Below are 22,324 nucleotides of genomic sequence, written 5' to 3' on the forward strand. Positions count from 1 at the left end.
ATAAAAAGGAAACTAACATGACTTACATAGCTATATATAAGAAAATAACTGCAGATGCTGGTGCAAATCGATTTATTCACAAAATGCTGGAGTAACTCAGCAGGTCAGGCAGCATCTCGGGAGATGCATTTACACTGCATCTCGGGAGATGCATTTACACTGCATCTCGGGAGATGCTGCCTGACCTGCTGAGTTACTCCAGCATTTTGTGACTTACATAGCTATTGGATTGAAATGGATGCTTTTACTGGACTCGAATGGATTATTGGGGAAAATGTGGAGGCTTCTGCACCGACAGGGACGACCCTTTACAAGTATTTCAGGAATCATGTTTTCGTCTGCGAGTCCTGCCAGGGTTACCTGGGCAAAAGCCGGCAGGTCCAATTGAAGCAGCTGCAAGATTGGAGCTCACCAACCAGCAGAGACGCACAACGAGCTTGGCGTTTGAGCGGAAGGCTTGTCCCTCTCTGGTTGCTGTTGGAGTTGCCGGCGAGTGCAAGTGATGCTGAGAGAGGCTTGAGGCGAGGCGAGGCCGACATCGCTCCCGTCGCCATGGCGGAGACAACCGCCCCACTGAGATGCTACAGCGACGACCACTTCAAAGAAAAATTTAAAGACGAAAATGTGGTGACAGTAACTTCGGTGGAGCAGGTGAGGAGCCGTGGGTGTAGGAATGGGCGTGTGTAGGCCGCGCCGGCCGCGGGGGCCCGTGGGAGCTGTAGTTCATTGTCGGCTCAGCCGCTCTGTGATGGCGGGCGTTCGGACTACATTCCCCACAAGGCCCCTCTCTACTCTGCTCTGCCTTCCTCTCCTGCTGATCCCATCCAACCTAGTGGAAGCGCAACAGTTCAAATTCACCTTTCAGACAGTGTGCACGGAGCATAAAGTTTGATCCGATGTTGCTTCATCCGTTTTGCATTCGGCTAATTCTATGCACTTTTAAAGTAGTGAAATCAATAGCAAATATATGGACGTGTTTGTGTCGGACGGAACGGTAGATGCTGGTTAAACCGAAGCTGGTCGGTACACACATAAATGCTGCAGTAACTCAGCAGGTCAGGCAGCATCTCTAGAGAGAAGGAATGGGTGACGTTTCAGGTCGAGACCCTTCTTCAGACAGTTTCCTTGGTTCAGGTCAGGTATTCAGTTTCAGTTGGGCTTATAGGAATTATAGTAGGGATTGTAATATCAAGTCCTATAAGCTGTAAGAAAATAACTGCAGATGTTGGTACAAATCGAAGGTATTTATTCATAAAATGCTGGAGTAACTCAGCAGGTCAGGCAGCATCTCAGGAGAGATGGAATGGGCGACGTTTCGGGTTGAGATCCTTCAGTCTGAATTGGCTGCATTTTTTTTTACAGTCACATACTGGGTTGTGCTGAGTTTTTTGAGATGGAAGTTCCAGAGATATCCCTCTACTTTTATTTGAACAAAGAAGTTGCCCCTCAAGAATATAAACTCTATCTTTAGTCTGAAGAAGGGTCTGGACCCGAAACGTCGCCCATTCCTTCTCTCCTGAGATGCTGCATGACCTGCTGAGTTACTCCAGCATTTTGTGAATAAAAGTCCTATAAGCTCAACTGAAGAAGGGTCTCGACCTGAAACGTCACCTATTTCTTTTCTCCAGAGATGCCGCCTGTCCCGCTGGGTTACTCCACCTTTTTGTGTCGATCTTCCTGACCTTGGTTATGGTTTCATTTGTAATGTTCGGGGAACATTTTGGAGCAATTTGCACGTGGATAGAACAAAGCTTAGCTTTTCAATGTTGTCAGGTTGAGATTGTCTTTACGAGAGGGGTGGTTCACGTTTGTGGGGGATTGGTGTTGGTCCTAGGATTTTCACTGATTGCAGAATTTCAGACTGGTTTGTTCCTTTTGGAATACTGTTCCTAAGTGCCAGTTGCATTTTTCCTACTGGATGATAAACTTTGCTGGTTTCAGAGAAGCGATTGAAGTAGCTATTGCAGTAGTACACCTATTGTCAGCTGGTAGTCAAGAGAATAATTGTTCAAGGTAGCCTCTGGGGTATCATCGAATGTGCTGTTTTATCATTGATTGTGTTGAACTTTGTCTGTTGGTGCTGCATTCAATGTGCAAGTTGAGAGCGCTCCTTCATACTCTTGACCTTATCACTGTAAGGTAGAAAACCCACACAGTCACAGGGAGGATTGAAACCGGGTCTCTGGCGCTGTATGGCACCAACTCTACCACTGCGCCACTCTGCCTACCTTCTCTGACAGCTTGTTCTATATACCCACCACCCTCTGAAAAAAAATTTGTCCCTTGCATTCGGATTAAATCTTTCCCGTCTCACTGTAAACCTAAGCCCTCTGGTTCTTGATTACACTACTCTGGGTAAAAAAAAAAAGAACTGTCGGGCATTATTTTATCTTCTCGGATTGGTGACAATGTAAGAGCTGTATACTAAGCCAGTTTAGTTAAGTGTGGCTAGATTTGTGGCACAAATTTTCAGAGATACTGCTATGATATTTCTGGAGCTCCAAGTTTTTGCTCTATCCAATGGGACAAATTACTTTTTAGGAAAGACACAAAATGCTGGAGTTGCTCAGTGGGTCAGGCAGCATCCCTGGAGAACGTGTAGAGATGACGTTTAGAGCCAAGATCCTCCTTCAAGCAGGCATCAGTCTAAGGAGTCCTGACCCAAAAAGTAATCTATACATGTTCTCCTGGGATGCTGCCTGACCCACTGAGTTACTCCAGCATTTTGTGTCTTTCCTTGGTACGCTAGCATCTGCTGTTCCTTGTTTCCACAATGATTTTTTTTTTTTAGTTTGCACAGAGTGAATAGAATTGGGTAACTTCTGAGATCATGATTATTTGAAGAGGATGTCAAGTTGGATCATTTGTCCTGCTGAGTTACTCCAGCATTTTGTGTATATCTTTGGTGTAAACCAGCATCTGCCATTCCTTCCTACACATGGACCCTTCGCTTGTCACTTCCAGCTGAGGTTCGTTGTGAATGCTTTGGCTGCATTTTGTTTTGCAGTCACATACTGGGTTGTGCTGGTTTTTTTGAGATGGAAGTTCCAGAGATATCCCTCTACTTTTATTTGAACAAAGAAGTTGCCCCTCAAGAATATAAACTCTATCTTTGCCACCCATAGCTCTTGTTCCAAGTATGTTCAATATTAGTGAGCATGGTTTCTGGGGGAAAAATAAGAGGTGATATTTGAGACTTGATGCTGATGACCCGTGATAAGAGATGGAAGAACAGGGGGTGATGTTGAATACTTCCAGGGCCAGCCACTCCTAAATGTGTACCATTGTGCTGCACCTCCTTGATGATGGATTAAGAGTCAAGAGTGTTTTATTGTCATATGTCCTGAAGCGGAACAATCAAATTCTTACTTGCAGTAGCACAACAGGTGTATAAACATAGCACTCAGTAGATACCTTAACAAACAACAAAAAGAAGTTCAATATATTTTTTTAAATAGGACAAAAACAAAAATAAAGCCCAAAGTCCCTAGTGCAATCCAGGTAGTTCGGTTTAGTTGGAGTTTGTAGTGTTAACCTGATGGTTGTTGGAACGAAGCTGTTCCTGAACCTGGAGGATACAGTTTTCAGGTGCTTGTACCTGCCAATGATAGGGATGAAATGAGAATGTGGCCTGGGCCGTGTGGGCCCTTGATGATGCTGGCTGCCTTTTTGAGGCACAATCCCTTCAATGGTGGGGAGATCAGTACCCTTGATGGACTGGGCAGTGTTCACCACTTTTTGTAATTTCCTTCATTCATGGACGTTCAAGTTGCCAAACCAGGCCATGATGCAACCAGTCGTATGCATGACAATATACAGACATACTTGGTAATCATAATGCTAGAACCTGGATTATTGTTAATAATACGCATTTTTTTACGTATGATTACACCAGGTGGAAGGCTAACTAAAATTGGGGTGGATTCCAATCCTTTGTTATTGATGAGGGTTACTATGCAAGATCAACGAGCATTCAAGTGGAGACTACAGAAGCTGGAATTTTGATCAAAAAACAAGCTGTTGGGGGAACTTGGTGGGCCAGGCAACATCTGTGGTGGAAAATAAACGACAATGTTTTGGATTGGAACTTATCTGACTTATCAGTCTGAAGAAAGGTCCCAACCCCTGAAAATCATCCGTCCATTTTCCTCCACTGATGCACTCTGGCCTGCTGAGTTACTTCAACAATTTGTTTGGTTAGCTTTAATATGTCTTGTATCAGGTGTCTCGTTTTTTAATTTGTATTAATAGTTTCATGGAGCTGTGCATCTTGCCAAACTGCAGAGCAACAAAGAGCTAATTGTATTTTTATGGATCAGGAGTCGCTTAGATCAGACCATGGAAAAGCATCATATTTCTTGCCCAAAGGACATGCGAGTCAGAGATATTGTTATGGTCATCAGATAGCTTTACTGTTACTGGCAGCTTTTTAATTCCTGATTTATTTAGGTAACTAAATTTCTCCAGGTCCATTGAATTTGATCACATCTTTTGCATTAATTGTACGCACATTTGCTTTGCTAGATCTATAATATAACTACTATGCCATCAAATCTTAATTAGGATAATATATGATAAAGTGGCAATGAACAGATAATAGTTTGTCGAGAAAGGACATTGGTTGTGGAAATTAGGATGGAGAATGGTTTCATCATTCTGCTACTCAAATATACAATCTTAACAGCATTAAAGAATGTAGGGAAATATGGATTGTACGAGTTGATCTATATGAAATATCTGTTATAGAAACAAATATTTTTATTTAATGCATTAAATCTGGATGAATTGTTTGTGCTGCATGGTCACTGTTTGTGATACAGATATTTGGATTGTAATGGGTAGGGAATACGATATCTGGTGTAAAATGTGGGTAAAAGTTGCATTAATTTAAAGGCAATTTTATGGTTCAGATATTAGCTTACAGAAATGGTCTTTTTCAGTAAACACTTCTTGTAAAATACAATTTAAATTGTTTTATTCCTGGTTTTTAGATTATCGAATAGCCGAATGGCCTACTCCTGCACCTATTTTTCTATGTTTCTATCTTTTGAAGCCACATTGTAACATGACATCAGCATGGTTACAGTGGCAATTAAAAATAGAGAAAGGGAAAGGATACTTTCAACTTGCCGAGTATCTGTTTGCCAATCATGAAAACAGTCATAATTATTGATGATATATGAAAAGTCTTGTAATTTACATGCAATGGTCAAGAATGCTTAAAAACAGGATTCCATTCAGACTTGTTCAAATTTCGCTATTGAGTCTTGAACTGAGTCTTGAATAGAAATGTGGCTTGAACTGAGCTGCGTTATCTTCGTAATGCAAGATCAGACATGCCTCTGGCCGGAAGCTCTGTGGAACAGTGCCAATTACTTTCTCCCTGTGGGTCAGCTTGTCACATTGAAGTAAGCAAGTTGAAGACAAGCTGATTGTCAGATGCCATTATATCAAGCTGAGGGACCAGATATCGTTTGCATGTTGGCTTATCCCCTTCATCTGAATGGAATGATTAATTTAGGGTGATGAAGTGGGTTGGGAGGACTGTTGTAATTTAGCAAATTTTCTGTTATGCCATTGTCCAAAAATGTTTTTGAAGAAGGACATTGATATTCAGGTTTCTGAAATAGCCAGTTAACTTTTAAAATCTAATCTTGAATGCATAGAGTTTACTTTTTCCTTTATTTCTCTACAACAGATAGCAGTAGAATTGAATGTCCAAGAGGCGTATGAATCCTTCAGAATTGATTGCCGCATACTTGGTTCAATTAATACTTGGTAAGTACTTGGTTCAAAGCTACATCAATCCTGTAGGAATTTGTGCACAGGATTAACAGCAGAAGCAAAAGTAGGCCCACACAAACATGTCAGTACAACTTTTGAATAAGTTTGTGAAGAATGTGTACTTGTGACATCTTAAAGAATGAAATATTTTGATTACTTCATGATGCTGTTGAACCTAACTGTTTTCATGCAACACTAATTGGATCAAGTAGCAGGATACTGTAGAAGTGGTGTAGACTTTGGCTATGCTTATCTGCTCACCAGTAATATCGTTGCTCATTAATTTTTCCATCAACAGGGATGTTGATTTTATTTTGCTGTAATTCTTAAAAATAACCAGTGTTGCTCCATATCCCACTTTTTTTCAATGATGCATCAAAGGTTTTTTGAACTTCCCAAGATTTACTCTTGGCTCAGACATGCTGTATTATGATTGTGGAATCACCGATGAATAATTGAAGTTGTGAAATATTCAGTTGATGACTTCTGTTATGTCCTGTGCTTATATTGGCATCAAAATAATTATACACTTGGCTTGATACTAGTTTAGCTTCATTACGTAAGCGTGAGATACTGAAAATTGCTTTTAGAATGCCATGTTATCTCTAGAGTATTGGTTTCATGAGCTAGTCATACAGTATTTCTATTTTTAAGAAAGTATTCTTTCCTATTCCTTGTTTTCATTACTGTGGCTATCTTTATACTGTTATACTGCACTACAGTAAGTGTGTCTGATCTGTGAGTGGTGTTAAATGTATTTTCTTGTTTTTGTCGAAACTTGTGTAAAGTGTTCAGTAATCTGAGAATGCCATGCCAATCGAGCTGGCTCTATCATCTAATCTTCCACCTCCCACCCGACAAAAAAAAATCTTAAATTGGTAATACCTCACCTAGGTTTTGTGAAGCCATGTTGAGGATCTCTAATAAGCTGCTTTCTCAGACCAAATAGGCATGCAGAGTATTTTAAATGCTCTCTTCAGCATGTTGTTCTGAACTGAACAACACATAAAATAGGTAAATAATCTGGGTTGTTCCCAAAACAGGTATAACCAGCTGAAGGGCACATATTTTTTCGACTTAGAAGCATGAAAAATCTTCTTTTTGTTGTTGACTCTTTTGTCTATTCCCCAATCTTTTCTGCCTCAACCCAACACCGGGGATGGTCAAGCAAGAACTGAATATAGCAAGAGAATAATATGAGAAATTATGTTCTGTGGACCAAGTCACAACAATCTTGCATAAAATGCACAAGTTTATACATTTAAATTTAAATCTTCTAGTTACCTATGCTATAATTGCAAAACTTATCAGTTAATTTTGTTATGTGGGTTGTTGTTTCTGCTTGTGGTCATCACTGTTTTGATGAGTATGATTTAGCTTTACTGCAATGTGTAGACTTGAGGATATCTGGCATAAGATATGGAAAATAGTTCTACCAGTGCTAAGGAAACACAAGAGACTGCAGATGCTGGAATTTTGAGCAAAACACAAAGTGCTGTAGGAACTCAGCGGTCATATAACATCTGTGGAGAAAATAGGCCGGAAACGTTTCAGGTTGGCGCCCTTCTTCAGACTGATACGAGTAGGGGGGAGAAAGCTGGAAAAGAGAGGTGGGGGCAGAACAAAGCCTGGCAAATAAGAGCTGAATATAGGTAAGGCGGGGTGGGGGGGGGGATGTTGATGTGTGAAGTAAGTGGCGAAAAGGTTCGAGGTGAAAAAAAACAGTAAGAGTGAAATGTAAAGCTGGTGGGAGGAATATGGGTAGAAAGGGTGGGGATAAAGGGAGATGGGGATTCGGATGGGTTTGTAACTGGGTGGGGAGGCATTAGTTGAAATGGGAAAATTCGGTATTCATATGCTGGTTAAAACCATGCAAGCGGAGGTACTATGGTGGTACTTTTTGTTGAGCTAAACTGGGCAAGTATGCCCATCCTCCCCTGCCTTTGTATCTCGCATAGAACCCTTTGCTTAATCCATCAAAAAGGATGTCAGTAGAGGGGCGATAATACCAGGCAGTTGAGAGATTCAGACCATTGCCTGCCTGCTTGTGGATGACGTTAGCTGTTTCTGCTTGAATACACGTATGGTGCCTTGAAATGGGGGACTTTGTATAAACACTGCTGTAATTTCTACATGGTGAAACCAACATGTATAAAAATGGCCTTTATTAAAATCTGACAATGTGCACTTTAGCCACATGTGATTGTTTTCTATTATAAATCTCAAATTGTGAAGTACAGAGGCAAATAAATAAATTATGGGTCTTTGTCCCAAACATTATGGAGGGCGCTGTAAGTCCTTCTGTGTTTCCAGTACAAATGGATGTCTTTGAGAATGCTGCAATATGAGAAATCCATGCAATGTTTTTGTTTTGTTATATATATATATTTTTAATAATGTTTATTTTTGAAGTAAAATATTATACTAGCTCTTCCAAACTAATTTAGAGAAGAATGGCAAAGCAGAAAATCTTCTCGAATCGATCGATACTGAGGCCTCTATAAAATTCAGGATGCACATCAAAAAAATGTTGTTGATGTGGGCTAGCAAACGAGCAGCATAAATATATTTACAGAAATTCAATTCTGACATTTTATCAATAGAGGTAATTGCAAAAGTCAGTCGGCAGTTTCATTATAGAAGGAACAATGTAAGCATTTTTAAAGATTAAAATAAAGTTTTTCTACTTGCTAATAATGATGATTTGAGGTTCATGTTGAGAAAAGTGAGCTGCTGTCCTACCCCAGCTATTCGGTGCCGTTATTTCGTAAGGATCTAGGGGCGAACATGGTGACTCTCAGCACCAATAGTCTGGAGAAGGTTTGCTGCATTGCCACCGTTCATTTGGACTGGCCCCAATGACGGTCTGATAAGGATCCTGCCAAAGTGATAATCAGACCAGCACACTTATGTTCCCATTATCATGGCTGCTGATCTGGGTTCACCCATGCAATTGCTCCATTGCCCCTCCGCTTGACTTGCCTTTTACAAAATGTGGAATTCTAATCAAATATTTGTTTTTTTCCTCTTCATCAACAGTCCTTTTTAATGAAGCAAAAATTTAAATCAATATTTTGTGTTTGTATTACCTTTGGCACACCAGTGTGAGTAAAAACATATTTTCAGTGAAGGTTGAACTGCTTTACAGTGTTAAAGTTTGCCCGCGCTCTGGGATAATAAACACCGTCAGACACTGATAGTAAAGACACATCTTTATTACGCTAGCGGGAGTGGGAGAGTCATTGCAAGTATGCTCCACATGGCGGTCCCACTCAATAATTTTGTGCACCGGCAGTGTATTTATACATTAGTCACGGGTCCAGCTCATCACACAATCAGCACATTTCTGCACGGGTTCTATTGTCTAGAACAGACTTCTTGTTCTCTGCAGTACTACTTGGTATTGGGGCTTTCTCCTTTAGTCACAACACCCTCTGCAGTTATGCAAACAGCCTGTTATACTTTAGCTAGCAATTCTAAGTAAATAAAGCAGGCTCACCACATGCAACATGCAATCTGAACACATTAACTCATAAACTCCCATCCTCCTCTACAGCAGGTTAATATTGAAATGGTTGACGATACAGGAATGATAATGATTTCATCATACACAAAGCATCACTTTACATGTCGATCAATAAAGAAGCATGACTGCCAGCTGCATCTTGGGTTCTTTGCTTGAAATTCAGAATGCCAACAATTTCATTTCCCAGGCTTTACCAAACGAACTTCCCATATGGAATTCCCATATTTAAAACTATGATGCCTTGGAAGTGGGAAAGCTAACCTGACTTGATTGCAATCTCGCCTTAGTCATTACATAAATGTGGTATTCAAATGTCAATAAGTTGAGTTGGGCCAAAGTACCCCATGTGAATCAGTAGTCTACCATTATTCAATGTCAAATCAGACATGATACCCACTTGGGAATATATTGTAAGGGAATGGCTGGAGTGAGAAGAACCATAAGGCATTGATACTTTGAACAAGATGAAAGACTTGATTTAAAAAGAGGATGTGAAAAATCTCAAAAAGACTAATGCATTCTGATCTTCAATCAAATGTATAAGCATTTCAATTTGAGAAATCGGTATTCCATTTGATTTCAGAACCATTTTGAATTTCTTGATATTTTCAATTTTATCTGACAACATAATTCGTAGTTTTCTCTCAGAAAAGTTATATTTTTAGCATTAGACTAAGCAAGTCAAATGAAAAATGTATTGGATTTGGCATGGTTTAAAAAATGACAATCATTTTGCTGGGGATATAAACTGCCCTTAATTCATTTATGTATGTTGCGCTGGTTTAATTTGAGCTGCCAAAATGAGGAGGCTGTCATTGTGATGAAAATGTCATTTCTGATTTTTTTTTTTTGATTTTCAATATTTACTGGGATTGAAAATTTAAATGGTTTTAAATTTCTGGAAACTTGCGATTGTGTCACAAGGCTGTGTCACCACTGCAGTGAGCAGTGATGATGGAAGAGGTCTCCAAGTGTCAGATTTCTTTCTCTTTTGACATGTGCATTTATCCTGTTGTTTTAAATATTGAACTAGAATTTACTCCTCTAATTGCTGGTCCGGTGATTAGAGGAGCAAAAGTTTGAGAATCAATTCCATTTGTTCGTAATTATGGCATTTCTGCCAAGAAATCTTGCTGACTAAACGTAGGAGAAGTGTATCCCTTGGTTCAATTCCTGCTGTGTGCTCTGTAAGAAATCTTGAGCTACTGCTGTGTTATAGCAGTTAACCTTAAGCTTCACAGACAGGCTTGTTAAATGAAAAGGAAATCCATATGAGCTATCAATTCTTTTTCTTGGATCAGTATTATTAATACCCTGCTCAAGAATATATCGGAGATACAGACAGAATTGTGCTTTGAAAGTGAGTCATTGGTATCCCAATGTGGAATACCATTCTGAAATTTTGTGTTTACTCTTGATTGAGGGAATACTTGATGTAAAATTCATCTTGCATGTGACTATCACCACAATGACTTGCCATCTTAAAAAAGGGCATTTGGGAAACAAAAAATATAGTGAGTTAACACATTTTTAGATTGCTTTCAGGGTAATATTGTTTTATTCAACGGCATGTTTTGGTTTCTCATTTACTTTAAATGTATGTTTCTTTGACTGATAGTAAGTTAGCACCATTGGAACGTGGGAATAGAATATTCACATGGAATATGTGTTCTCTGGAGTTTAAAAGATGAGGCAATAAATAAAAACACAAGAAAGCTCTTGACAAAGATGATTGTGAATATTTGGAATTTGTGTGCCTGTTATGTGAAGCTTTTTGTGAATGCTCAGTTAAGTAGATTCAAAACAAATGGATTCAATGTTAATACTGGAGACGTCATGGAAAAATCTCCATCATATTAGGAAGCGAGTCAGAGTCCCACAACATGGAAACAGGCTCTTCGGCCCAACTTGTTATAGTATCTGCCTCAACTACCATCTCTGGCAGTTTGTTCCAAATACTCACCACCCTCTGTGTATAACAGTTTCCCACTGGGTTCCTATTAAATCTTTCCCCCGTCATCTTAAACCAATGTTCTCTGGTTCTTGATTCCCCCACTGGATAAAGGTCTCGGTGCATTCACCCCACCTGTTTCTATCATGATCTTGTACACCTCTATAAGATCACCCCTCAGGCTCCTGTGCTCCAGACAATAAAGACCACCCTCTCCCAAGAGCTCAGGCCCTCGTCTTGGCAACCTTTTCCTAAATCATCTCTGCACTCTTTCCAGCTCAACAACATATCTTCTATAGCAGGGTGACCAAAACTGAACAAAACAAAACTGAACTCCAAACATAGCCTCACTAACATATTATACAATTGTAACACAACATCCCAACTTCTATACTCAGTAGCCCGACTGATGAAGGCCCGTGCAGTGAAAGCCTTATTGACCACTACCTGTGACACCATTTTCAAGGGATTATGTACCTGGCCTAAATCCCTCTGCTGGACAACACTCCCCAGGGGTCTTTGGTTTGACTTCCTAAAATGTAACACCTTGCACTTATCCAAATTAAAATCCAATCATTTTGTGTCATGCATGTTTGTACATTTTCCTCAGAATCCTCACCATTAACTTGCCTGCCACAGATGTTAGTCTTGCTGATCTATAGTTCCCAGTTTTTTCTTTGCAGCCTTCTTAATTAGTCACAACTTTAACCACCATCCAGCCATCCGGCACCTCACCTGTGTTTAATGATAATTTGTATATCTTAGCCAGAGTACCTGTAATTTCTGGTCTAGCCTCCCAGAGTGCACTCAGATATATTTGATCAGGCCCATGGATTTATCTACCTTCATATGCTTTAAGTCATCCAGCAACTCCTCTACTGTAATACGTACTGTCTTCAAAACACCACCTTTAACTGTCCCAACTTCCTTAGTCTTCATGTCATTCTCTGTGGTAAAAACAGAGAAGAAAGACTCATTGGGAACCTTGTCCATCTCCTGCGACAAACACAGAAACAACTGCTTTAGTTTCTGAGTGACTCTATTCTCTCTCTGGTAACCCCTTTCCCTTAATGAACATAAAATCTCTTTGGATTTTTCTGAAACTCCTCCAGGTATACACTTGATCCCAGCTACCTATAGCTGCCCCATGCCTCAGAATATCTGCAATCTGCTGGCATATTTGTTCTTCTAGTTCCCATTTACTATTTGGGGGCCGATAGTACATTCCAACATAAAGTTGAATTTCTGATCAAAATGATCTGCAAGTGCAACAACATCTCATTTACACACCAATGGAGCAGTAAATTACAATGTAAAAGAAAATGGTGCAAGTATATTGAACTAATTTATACAATCACAAGATTATAACTGAAAATTAGAATGTCAAATGGTGATTAAAATTATCCAATGTAATGGGAATTGGAAGAGACATGATTAGTCAGGAGACTCGTGACTAAGTTTTGTACTACACATGCATAACTCATTCAGAAGTCAACAAACATGCATACAGCCCGTGGCCGTAGACTAGTATAGTAAGAGGTGAAAACCCCACAAATAGTTTTCATTATCTATTGATAGTCAAAGAAATCATACATTTCATTTCATTGTCCCCCCCCCCCCCCCCCCAAACAAATACAATAAAAAATTGTTGTTATTAATTGTCACGATCTCGCTCACTCACCGAAGCGGGCCAGCAAGCGACCAAGGAGAAGCCAATTAAACCATCAAAATCATCGTAGTTTTCTACAAATGAACCATAAATACACCTAGTTAATAGTTTTGAAAGCAGTATTTTCTTACCTCGAAGAAGCAAAACTGGAAAATACGAATGAAATACAGGTCTGTATACACACAGTAGCTCAGCTGGCAAGAATGTTTATACCGAATGACCCATGACGTGGGCATGCGCAGTTGTAATACCGAACTCGCTTATTGAAATGGTCTACTCCTTCAATGTCATGTTGCCATTTAGAGACAAACCACAACATGTGGTTTTACTAAGTTGTTTAACCCATCATAAAGGCTGAGTTTTTCAAAAATTACCAAGCACTCAAGAGTAAATCTGAATTCTTCTGCACAAAAGTTATTTATCTTTCTCTATAAAAAGTTGATTTGCAATGAACCACATCCAATGCATGATCCATTTTATATGTTGTATTATTTTAGACAAATGTAAAGCTATTCAGACAAAACATTGGATGATTGAGAATGGAACACTGGGTCTCAATCATTCAACCTTAAGTGTTTAATACAGGTTCTTCAGCAGTTGAGTTCCCTAAGAGGGTATTATTAAGTTGTATCAGAGGAGCAACCAAAATAGTTAAATGACGTTCTTTAGATTTGGCTCCCTTGTTTACCTAGATTAAAAAATCTAAACGTGTGTTATGTGGTCCTATGTACCAGAAAAAACAATCTGGCAACATAACATAATAAGCACCATGCAACAACTTTCTTGAATTGAGAATGAAGATTGTGAGAAAAATGTTGCATCTCTTTGTTTATGAGTATTGCAGCAACTCTGTAGAAAGCAGCCTTGCAAAAAGCCAGTGACAATGGCACTTGAAACAGCAGGAGCTTGAAACTTCATGTGCATTAATTGAGGTACTGCTTGAAGTTTTTTTGGTTCACTTCAAAGTAAGAATCCATCAATATTCATCCAAGCAAAGATGTTGTCAATCCTGGAAATATTCCTCCTATTCTCTTAAACTTGCTTTAAATGATGGCGATTTTTCAAGCATTTCTCCATCATGAGCACCTCTTTTTCTTTGTATTATTTCAGTGCAGATTTCCTAAAGCAGAGCACATATCTCTGCCCAGCAGTTATAGAGTTCCTTGCAATTTGGAGGGTGGGTGGGTTGGTTGGGGGGGGGGGTTACTTTGTTTTGACTGACAAAAATTTTGGAAGTGGAACAAAATGTATTTGTGATTCATCTATGTATATTCTTTAGCATTGTAGGGTTTCCTAATGCAGGTGATAATCTGAAGTTTTTTGCAAGTTTTCATATCCTTGGTCTATGTATGGGTTTATACTTTGTGACATATTCTGGCTGGTGAATGATTTATTGTATATTTTGCACTCTCTTGCCAAGGTCCTTTTTTTGTTGTTGTTGTTCATGTGCAACAATGATTTTGATGCAGTGACCAAAATCTAGCACTCTTGGGTCCAGGTGTGCTACATTCAGCTTTTGTAAAAAACAAAATTTGGAACAAAAGAAGAAATTTAACAATTAGTGTTGCAATTGTTGCAAGATAGTGTGCTTCAGGCTGGGTTAGATTTACAGAGCATAAAATCTAGACTGGCCCGCCACTTCAAATGAAGCAGTCGAGTTGGAGAGTGGATACATATATATTTAAAATGTCCAGATTTTAGCCACTTCCAGTTTTTAGAATATAAAACTAAGCACAGTACTAAACTTTATTCTGCCCTGAAGTATGTGTAGGATGTGCTTCATGTGATAGACTTTTACTTTACTAGGTTAGGAGCCATACTTCAAGAGCTTTATCAATACCTCAACACTTTATGAATGGCGATGATTGCTTCCAATTCAATTACATTTTCAGTCCTCAGAAATGTGCAAAAAACTGAGATTGCTTTGGAAATATGGTGCATAAAATCTGCTTTGTGTAAGTTATAACTTCCTCAATCACTGTTGGCATCTGAATTCTATTTCCTCACTCAAATTTATGTAACTTTAATGATGAGCACATTTATACACATTGGAAAAAAGCCAATTTGTTCAAAAACTCAGGAGGAAATTGTGTTTGCAATTTTTCATCAAATGTTATGACCAGGCCTTTTATTGTGGATAATGCTTAATTCATGGTATGCCGTGAAGCTCTGTATTTTAGAACTATGCATTTCATAGCCTGTAATTGTTGGCTTAAAGTTAGAACAATAAAAGCAGTCCAAATATATTAACAAGCATGTTAGTTTACAGGAACAGTGAGTTGAGTACTACTTGTACACAATATAAATTGGCTGACACATCAAGTGTGCTGTTTTGCAGGCCTATCCTCCAGAGGGAGAAACATTTCCAGTATTTGAAGAAAGGTCTGAGGCACCTCTCGGAGTCCTACTCGGTAAGTCTTCAGACAATCCATCTTCAAATTTAGAATGTGCAAGTTCATTCTGATGTTTGGAGCTGCTGAAATGTTTTGCTTTCTTGATATATGCTGCTGTCCACATTATAGAATTTCAAATTCCAGCTTGAAAGATTTTTCCCCAGGCACCTCATTCTAGAAGGCTTTGGAGATGTTGCAGAAGACATTTATCATCATTTGTATTCAAGATATGAAAAAAAACATATCATATAAGACTCTAAGAGAAATAAGGTTATCCTCCATGGAGTATAGAACCAAAAAGGACAAGTTAAAAAGATATCAAGAAAGGATACAATGAGAGACAACCCAGAAGCACAGTTAGTGGTCAGAGAGCAGAGGTGTTAGTCTTAATTGTAATTCATCAACTTATGCAAATAATGTCTTCTTGGAACGAATTTGGTTAATGTAATTTTGTAAATTAGGACTGCAAGACAAAATACACTATGGGTATTTCAAAATAGTCTATTTGTGGTGAGCTGTACACTGGAACAGAAATCAGATTAGGAAATATGACACGTATCCCCTGTAATGGCAACTTCAGTCTTTTCCAATAAAGTTTTTTCCACTTGCCATTACTTCACAGGGAGTGGGAGGGATCTTGATGCAAACCAACAAAGAGATTTTCCGAACGTATTTTCAGCTTAATTAGTCGTTTATTGAAGTAGTCCTACAAACAGGTTTGTTGCAAGTCTGTATCTCCCCAAGCTTTCCGCTCTTGTCGCAGGTCTGGTAAGAACTGTATCTCACCACCCTCCCTGTGTCTGACCCCTCCCGTCTCTGCATTTCCAGATATAGCACCTAGTTCTGGCTTCTCCCAGTATGTTATGCCCATATATGTAAGAAAATAACTGCAGATGCTGGTACAAATCGAAGGTATTTATTCACAAAATGCTGGAGTAACTCAGCAGGTCATGCAGCATCTCAGGAGAGAAGGAATGGACGACGTTTCGGGTCGAGACCCTTCTTCAGACTGATCAATGGGCGACGTTTCGGGTCGAGACTGAAAAACGTCGCCCATTCCTTCTCTCCTGAGATGCTGCCTGACCTGCTGAGTTACTCCAGCATTTTGTGAATAAATGCCCATATATGTATTCATTTCACTACAGCCCCCAAGTGTCCAAAATAATACAGCAAGATATCTAGACAAAATAATATATGCTAAAACAGCCAGCACAAATACAATGGTTCCTACATCCCCAATGTATGAATGATATTGAAACACTCATTTGTAGGTTGAAGAATTGTTTTATCAAAAAAAAATCAGAATGATGTGCTGAAACTTTGATACATCTTTTTGAGAATTTGGTTAACACTGCACAAATTGGTGCAGAACCATCATTCTTTTGCAGTATTGATTAAACATTTGAGGAATGGCATATTAGCGCAGCTGGTAGAGCTTCTGCCTCGCAGCGCCAGAGACTAGTTCGATCCTGATCTCGGGTGCTGTCTGTGTGGAGTTTGCACGTTGTCTCTGTGACCACGTGGGTTTCCTTGGGTGCTTGGGGTTTCTCCCACATGTCAAAGATGTGCAGCTTGCAGGTCAATTGGCCTCTGTAAATTGTCCCTGGTGGGTAGAGAGTGGATGAGAAAGTGGGATAACATAGTAGCATGAGTGGGTGATCATTGGTGTAACTCAGTGGGCTGTGGGCCTGTTTCCATACTGTCCCTCTTAACTAAACTAATTTGAAATTGGAAAATCTTGCAGGATTATTGAAAAATGAGTAGAGATGAGGTCCAAATGGAAAGCTCTTTAAATGTATGATATCTAGTATGATTTGGCCAAATAGCTGTATCATTCTGTGGCATTGCACGTTTGTCTGGAATTTTCAGTTGTGATGAGGCAAAATTGCCATCTTTTGATGTTGTTACATTGAAAACCTGACAAGAACTTTGGATTTTTATATGTGCATTGTTGCTGTTAGTGACTCAGTGTTCATTTCACCTTCTCTTGCGTTAGGAAAAATTGATATATTAACAATGTTCAGATATTGAAGAACTATTCTTGTTGCAAAATGCCATGACAATATTGTGTTTACCTGCACCGAGTGGGAGCGGTTTGGGTGACAAACTAATTAGCAAAACGTCTGTTACAAAAAATTAATTCATTCAAATAAAGCTGTTACAATATATTGGGTTTAAAATATGTTAATTTGTAGCTCATTCCTTAATTGTCAGCGTTATATACATTCCTTTTAAATGTTCTATCTGTGAAAACTTTTCGTGATTTCCTAGCTGGTCATCTTGGTGACATAACTGTCACTGCGGGTGGACTTTCTCATCAAATAATGATTGACAGCGACCTTTGTTGGAAAATTGGAAATCCATGTTATAAGAGTCACTAGCTCTCATTAGCAGTTCTCTTTGCGCTTAGTAACAAAGGCCTTTGTTTTTTCATTGACCTCCACCAACAGGAAAATACATTTATACAAGAATGTGCTCACAGCAGAAATCTTAATTCTCCATGTAGAATGATACATGGGGGGTGACTAAAATAAACCTCTTTCTATCTTTAACAATGCAACAGGGAAATGGCCAAGTTGTGATGTCACCATTTCTTCCATTTGGCACCTTCAACTGAAAACTCTTCAATCTGAATTTTTTTTTAACACTTTTAAAGTGGGCAAACGTCAAATTGGATGGGTCCAGTATCTTGTACTCTCAGTATTATTGTCACCAATCTTGAAATGTATTTGGTTTATGTGCTGTTTCAAGTTATTGGCTTCATAGATATAATCAATTTGTGAAGCAAAGATCTACTATGGTTGGTGAATCGAAATAAATTTTCATTTTATGCACATTAGACAATAATATGGTTTAGTTATAAAAATATGTGGCACCACAATGACTAGAAATAAGGAATGATTCCATCACGCACCTCTCACTTGTCAGCTAAGGGGGTAAAACAATTGTTAAATGAACATTGAAGCTCACAAGGTAGTCAATTGAAAGTATTTCACAAGTCAATCTGATGATGTGACTGGTGAGAGTACAGTCATGATTAGCGTGTTCTAGTTTACAATACAGTAAAAAAATTGTCTTCCAAAAATCATTTGGGCAATACTATTATCCCACAGCCATGGAAAACATTTTCTTGGTGCCTTTCTAGGATGGTGACTTTATCTTCTAGTCTCCCCACCTGTGGGTGACAGAAGGTGATCAAATATGACTTGTTGTTTCTCAGTTCTGACTCGAAAGTTGACATAACTTCATCCTTGTTGAAAAGGACTACTCGAGAAATATTATTTTCATTTGTTAATTCCCCTCAGATTCTTTTGCTACCCTTTGCACACATGCACCTGCTGAATTAACCAGCTGCTGAATTAACCATCAAACTTCTGAAGCTTTTGTTTGGTCAGACCCTCTCTGACCAAATTACATGCAGTAATAGCTGTTACATTTAGATTTTTAGAAAGTGAGAGGTTAATAAAAACAGGAGAAATTACAAAATAAATTGGGGATTAATTTACAATTTTGTTTGTCCTGCTCATCTTCTTTGCTGAAGAAATATTTATCTTTTTCAACAGGGCATTTTTTTGAAAAAGAATTACAGCATGAAGGTGCCTGAGTGACATTATCAGACTAGTGATCAGAATAGAGTTCTCACAAGGTAATCAAAGAACAGATTTAGGTATACATGTGGTTTGAGGATAACCAAAAACATGGCTTTTATCAATCTAATCCTTTACATTCTGTCCTCAGCATGACTATGCAATATAATTTATGCACAGATGTGCATTATAAACACCATGCCATTCTGTGCATTTAAACACATAATTAGTGCTGTGACTCCTGAAGTGACAGGCACGGTTAGCCACAATTTGAGCTTTCTTAATTCACAGAATATTGTGACTGAACTGCAGTAGGAATTATTACATGTTCTGATTTGAAGTAATATATTGCTTTCTATTGAGGATGCTCATGTGGATGTTATGCCAGCATGTGAAATAAAGGCCCTTTAAAAAGCAGAGTTACCTCATTTGCAATGTGTGTGTGTGTGTGTGAGAGAGATGGTTTATGGTTTTCAGATGATTCATTAAGCCAAAATTGATGGTCAAAATAATAGGTCCAAGCCTTCTAAAGTATTTAGTTTTCATTCAATTATGCATTTTGATAAACAAGGACCTCTTTGCAAATCGTACCTTATTTTAACATTGTGTGATCCAGCACAGAGGGAATCAGATGAGACAAGGTATTGAGTAGAGTAGAGTATTGTGCGTGTGTGTGGCTGAGGAGAGTGTGGTGTGTGTTTGCGTATGTGTGGCTGAGGGGTGCATGTGTGTGTCCCATTCTGCCTTTAGGCCTGCTCCACCATTCAACATGATCGCGACTGATCATCCATTTAAATTCTGTGTTCACCCCAGATGAGTGGTGAATTTGGTGGTGAATCAGCCATAAATGTGTTGAATTGTGGAGCAGGCTTAATGGATCAATTTCCTCTTTCAGCAAATGCTGTCTGACTCTTAGAGGGAGTCCAACATTTTTCTTTGTTCTTAGACCATGTTTACAGTTTACAGTTTTGTTTAATGTCACGTGTACAGTGAAAAGCCTTTGTTGCATGCTTTCCATTCAGCAGAAAGACAACACATGATCACAATTGAGTCATTTACAGTGTATAGATACATGATAAGTGAATGATGTTTAGTGCAAGGTAAAGCCAGTAAAGTCCGATTAAGGATAGTCCGAAGGTCATCATAGGGCCTTCATCACCGGAAAATAAATAATCTGCAATGTGTGAGTGTGAGGATTTCAGGCAGGAGAAGCTGATGAGTGGGATGGAAACATTTTTTAACTGGGAAAGCTACCATTGAGAGCTGTAATAGAGAACGTGTAATGAATATAGTTTTAACAAATCAATAGTTTGTTTTCAAGTTCATCTGAAACCCACCAAAAATAACATTAAACCTGACCCCTGATATATAACCAGCAACAAGCATTCTGCTTTCTTAGTGTTTTGTGAAAAATGATTATTGTATTTGTTTTCTTTGTTAGGTATGATGATTAATTTTGCTTTCAACATTCTAAATAACTTTGGAGAAACGTCATAAAAACCATAGTCCATAATCTGATACTGTCTGTATCAGCTATTTTACGTTTTGCTGCTGTTGTTTCTTTTGTTACTTTATATTCTGTTTGTTTTTTTAATTCAGTGTTTGGATGCAAGCAGACCTTGGCTGTGCTACTGGATCCTGCACAGCTTGGAGCTTCTGGGTGAGCCGCTTGATGAAAGCACAGCTTCCCAGTGAGTATGTGCTGAACCTTGATAATGTGAACCTGTTGCTGGAATACCATTGTTGTAATACGAAGTGAAAGTTCATCAGATTTGAAGTTGCATCTTTTGTAGTGTACATTTTTTTGCGAGGGTGAACCTTCCAATCCATATCTCTGTAGTTTTATTTGGAAGAACCATGAAATATTAGGTTTGATGAGCATAGTAGATGTTGATAGTTGTGGGGTACTGACTTTGAGAAAATGATGAGGTTTACAGTGTTAGTAAATATTTTGACATTAATATCAATGACATTTAAAACACCTAAATATTGATTTTCCAATAAAAAAGCAAATAAAAATTCCCGGGCAAGAAGATTGTCGGGACTCCACATAATGCGTTGTTTTTCTCTTGGCATAAGTTTGCATTTGCTGCTGGAACTGTATCTGTCTGATAGGTTAACTAAATATTGAATTCTCGAATATCTTGGACTGGAGTAATATTTAATTGAAGTTGCATAGAAATACCCACAATAGAGACATACACACATCCTAGACACAAACGTTACGTGCTTGAATATCGTGAAGCACATAGGCCAGGTTTAACATTTTCAGGAATTATAAATATTCTAGTTTTATTAACTGCACTCAGAAGTGCACCTTGATTTCTGTTTCAATTTTACAGGGTAGCCTCATTCCTGCTAGATGTTGCTTTTATTGACTCTTCCAAACCAATTAATAATCATAATTATTTTTCTTTCTGATAGGAATTACTGACTAATGTCACCTATTATGTTCTATGATTTGAAATTCAAAGCAGACTATAATATTTTCACTTTTTTGATTATGATTTGATTATTTATAACTAATTTCATTTAATCCCACAGTATAGTGCACTTTTTGTTGACAAAAAAACACTGGTGATAATTGTCTTCCTAATGCTGTTGTACCAAGTAAATATACTTTCAATCATGGGCACGTTTGTTGCCTTGCCTTGGTTTTGTTGGCACTCATTTCCTGAGGTTGTTCACTGGCATATTTTTCCTTCTCAGAAAAACATCTAAAATTTTAGTCGGGAGCTCCTGTTTGCACCTGAAATTTTGAGTTTTATCTTGTAATGCACAAACTCTTGTGTTATTGCAGGCAAAATCAAGACCATTCTCCTTCCACCTTCCCCATGTGCTTAATGCATGATTATTTATGAAGAATCTAGTATTTTCTGGGTTTGTTCAGGAGCAGGAATTTTGTGTTATTTGAAAGAAAGCTCTTGAAATTCAGAAGAAAGATATGGAATTGTTTTTTTGCCAATATTTGCAATGCTTTATTAATTGATGTTCAATTTGCCATTCATATTTCTAATCTTAAAAAATGATTTTATTCTTACAATGTAAACATTATTTTCATTTAGAGAAACAAATTACCATTGTGTAAAGTGGCAATCTCATTCCAGCTTTATTGGTACAATTTATGCTGAACACACTCCAGCTATGATTTCATATGCAAGAACTGGAATGGGAGAAACTATTAACAGTAGTGTGAGTAGTTCTCTTCCACATTTTAAACACCCATACGAACTGGAGTATTGTTTAGAAGTATTCCCCAAACTTTTCCCAGCATTCAATATTATCATGGCTTTTCTATATTCAAATTCCACCTACCCACATTAATTGTACATTCATTGGCTGGTGAACATTTATCGATAGTGGATGTATGTTAATTGAGCTGGCATCTACTATGTTTTGGGGGAGGATTGTTGT

At 38.4% G+C, this 22,324-nt stretch overlaps 1 protein-coding gene across 2 annotated transcripts in view; it reads left to right on the forward strand.

The window, feature by feature from the left end:
- The first annotated feature begins 429 nt into the window (after positions 1-429).
- The window catches only part of fntb (farnesyltransferase, CAAX box, subunit beta), a 51,047-nt gene continuing 29,152 nt past the window's right edge, over positions 430-22,324 (forward strand). Inside the window, exons 1-4 of one of the 2 annotated variants that reach the window (XM_078406309.1) lie at positions 430-651; positions 5,699-5,778; positions 15,269-15,341; positions 20,510-20,601. In XM_078406309.1, coding sequence (XP_078262435.1) covers positions 553-651; positions 5,699-5,778; positions 15,269-15,341; positions 20,510-20,601 — 344 coding nt within the window. In that variant the 5' untranslated portion in view covers positions 430-552. Of the gene's footprint in view, positions 652-3,722; positions 3,829-5,698; positions 5,779-15,268; positions 15,342-20,509; positions 20,602-22,324 lie in introns of those variants that run through there. The other variant, XM_078406310.1, reaches the window with a different exon arrangement.

This window comes from Rhinoraja longicauda, chromosome 10 (genome assembly GCF_053455715.1).
Source record: "Rhinoraja longicauda isolate Sanriku21f chromosome 10, sRhiLon1.1, whole genome shotgun sequence".
Taxonomy (NCBI): Eukaryota; Metazoa; Chordata; class Chondrichthyes; order Rajiformes; family Arhynchobatidae; genus Rhinoraja; species Rhinoraja longicauda.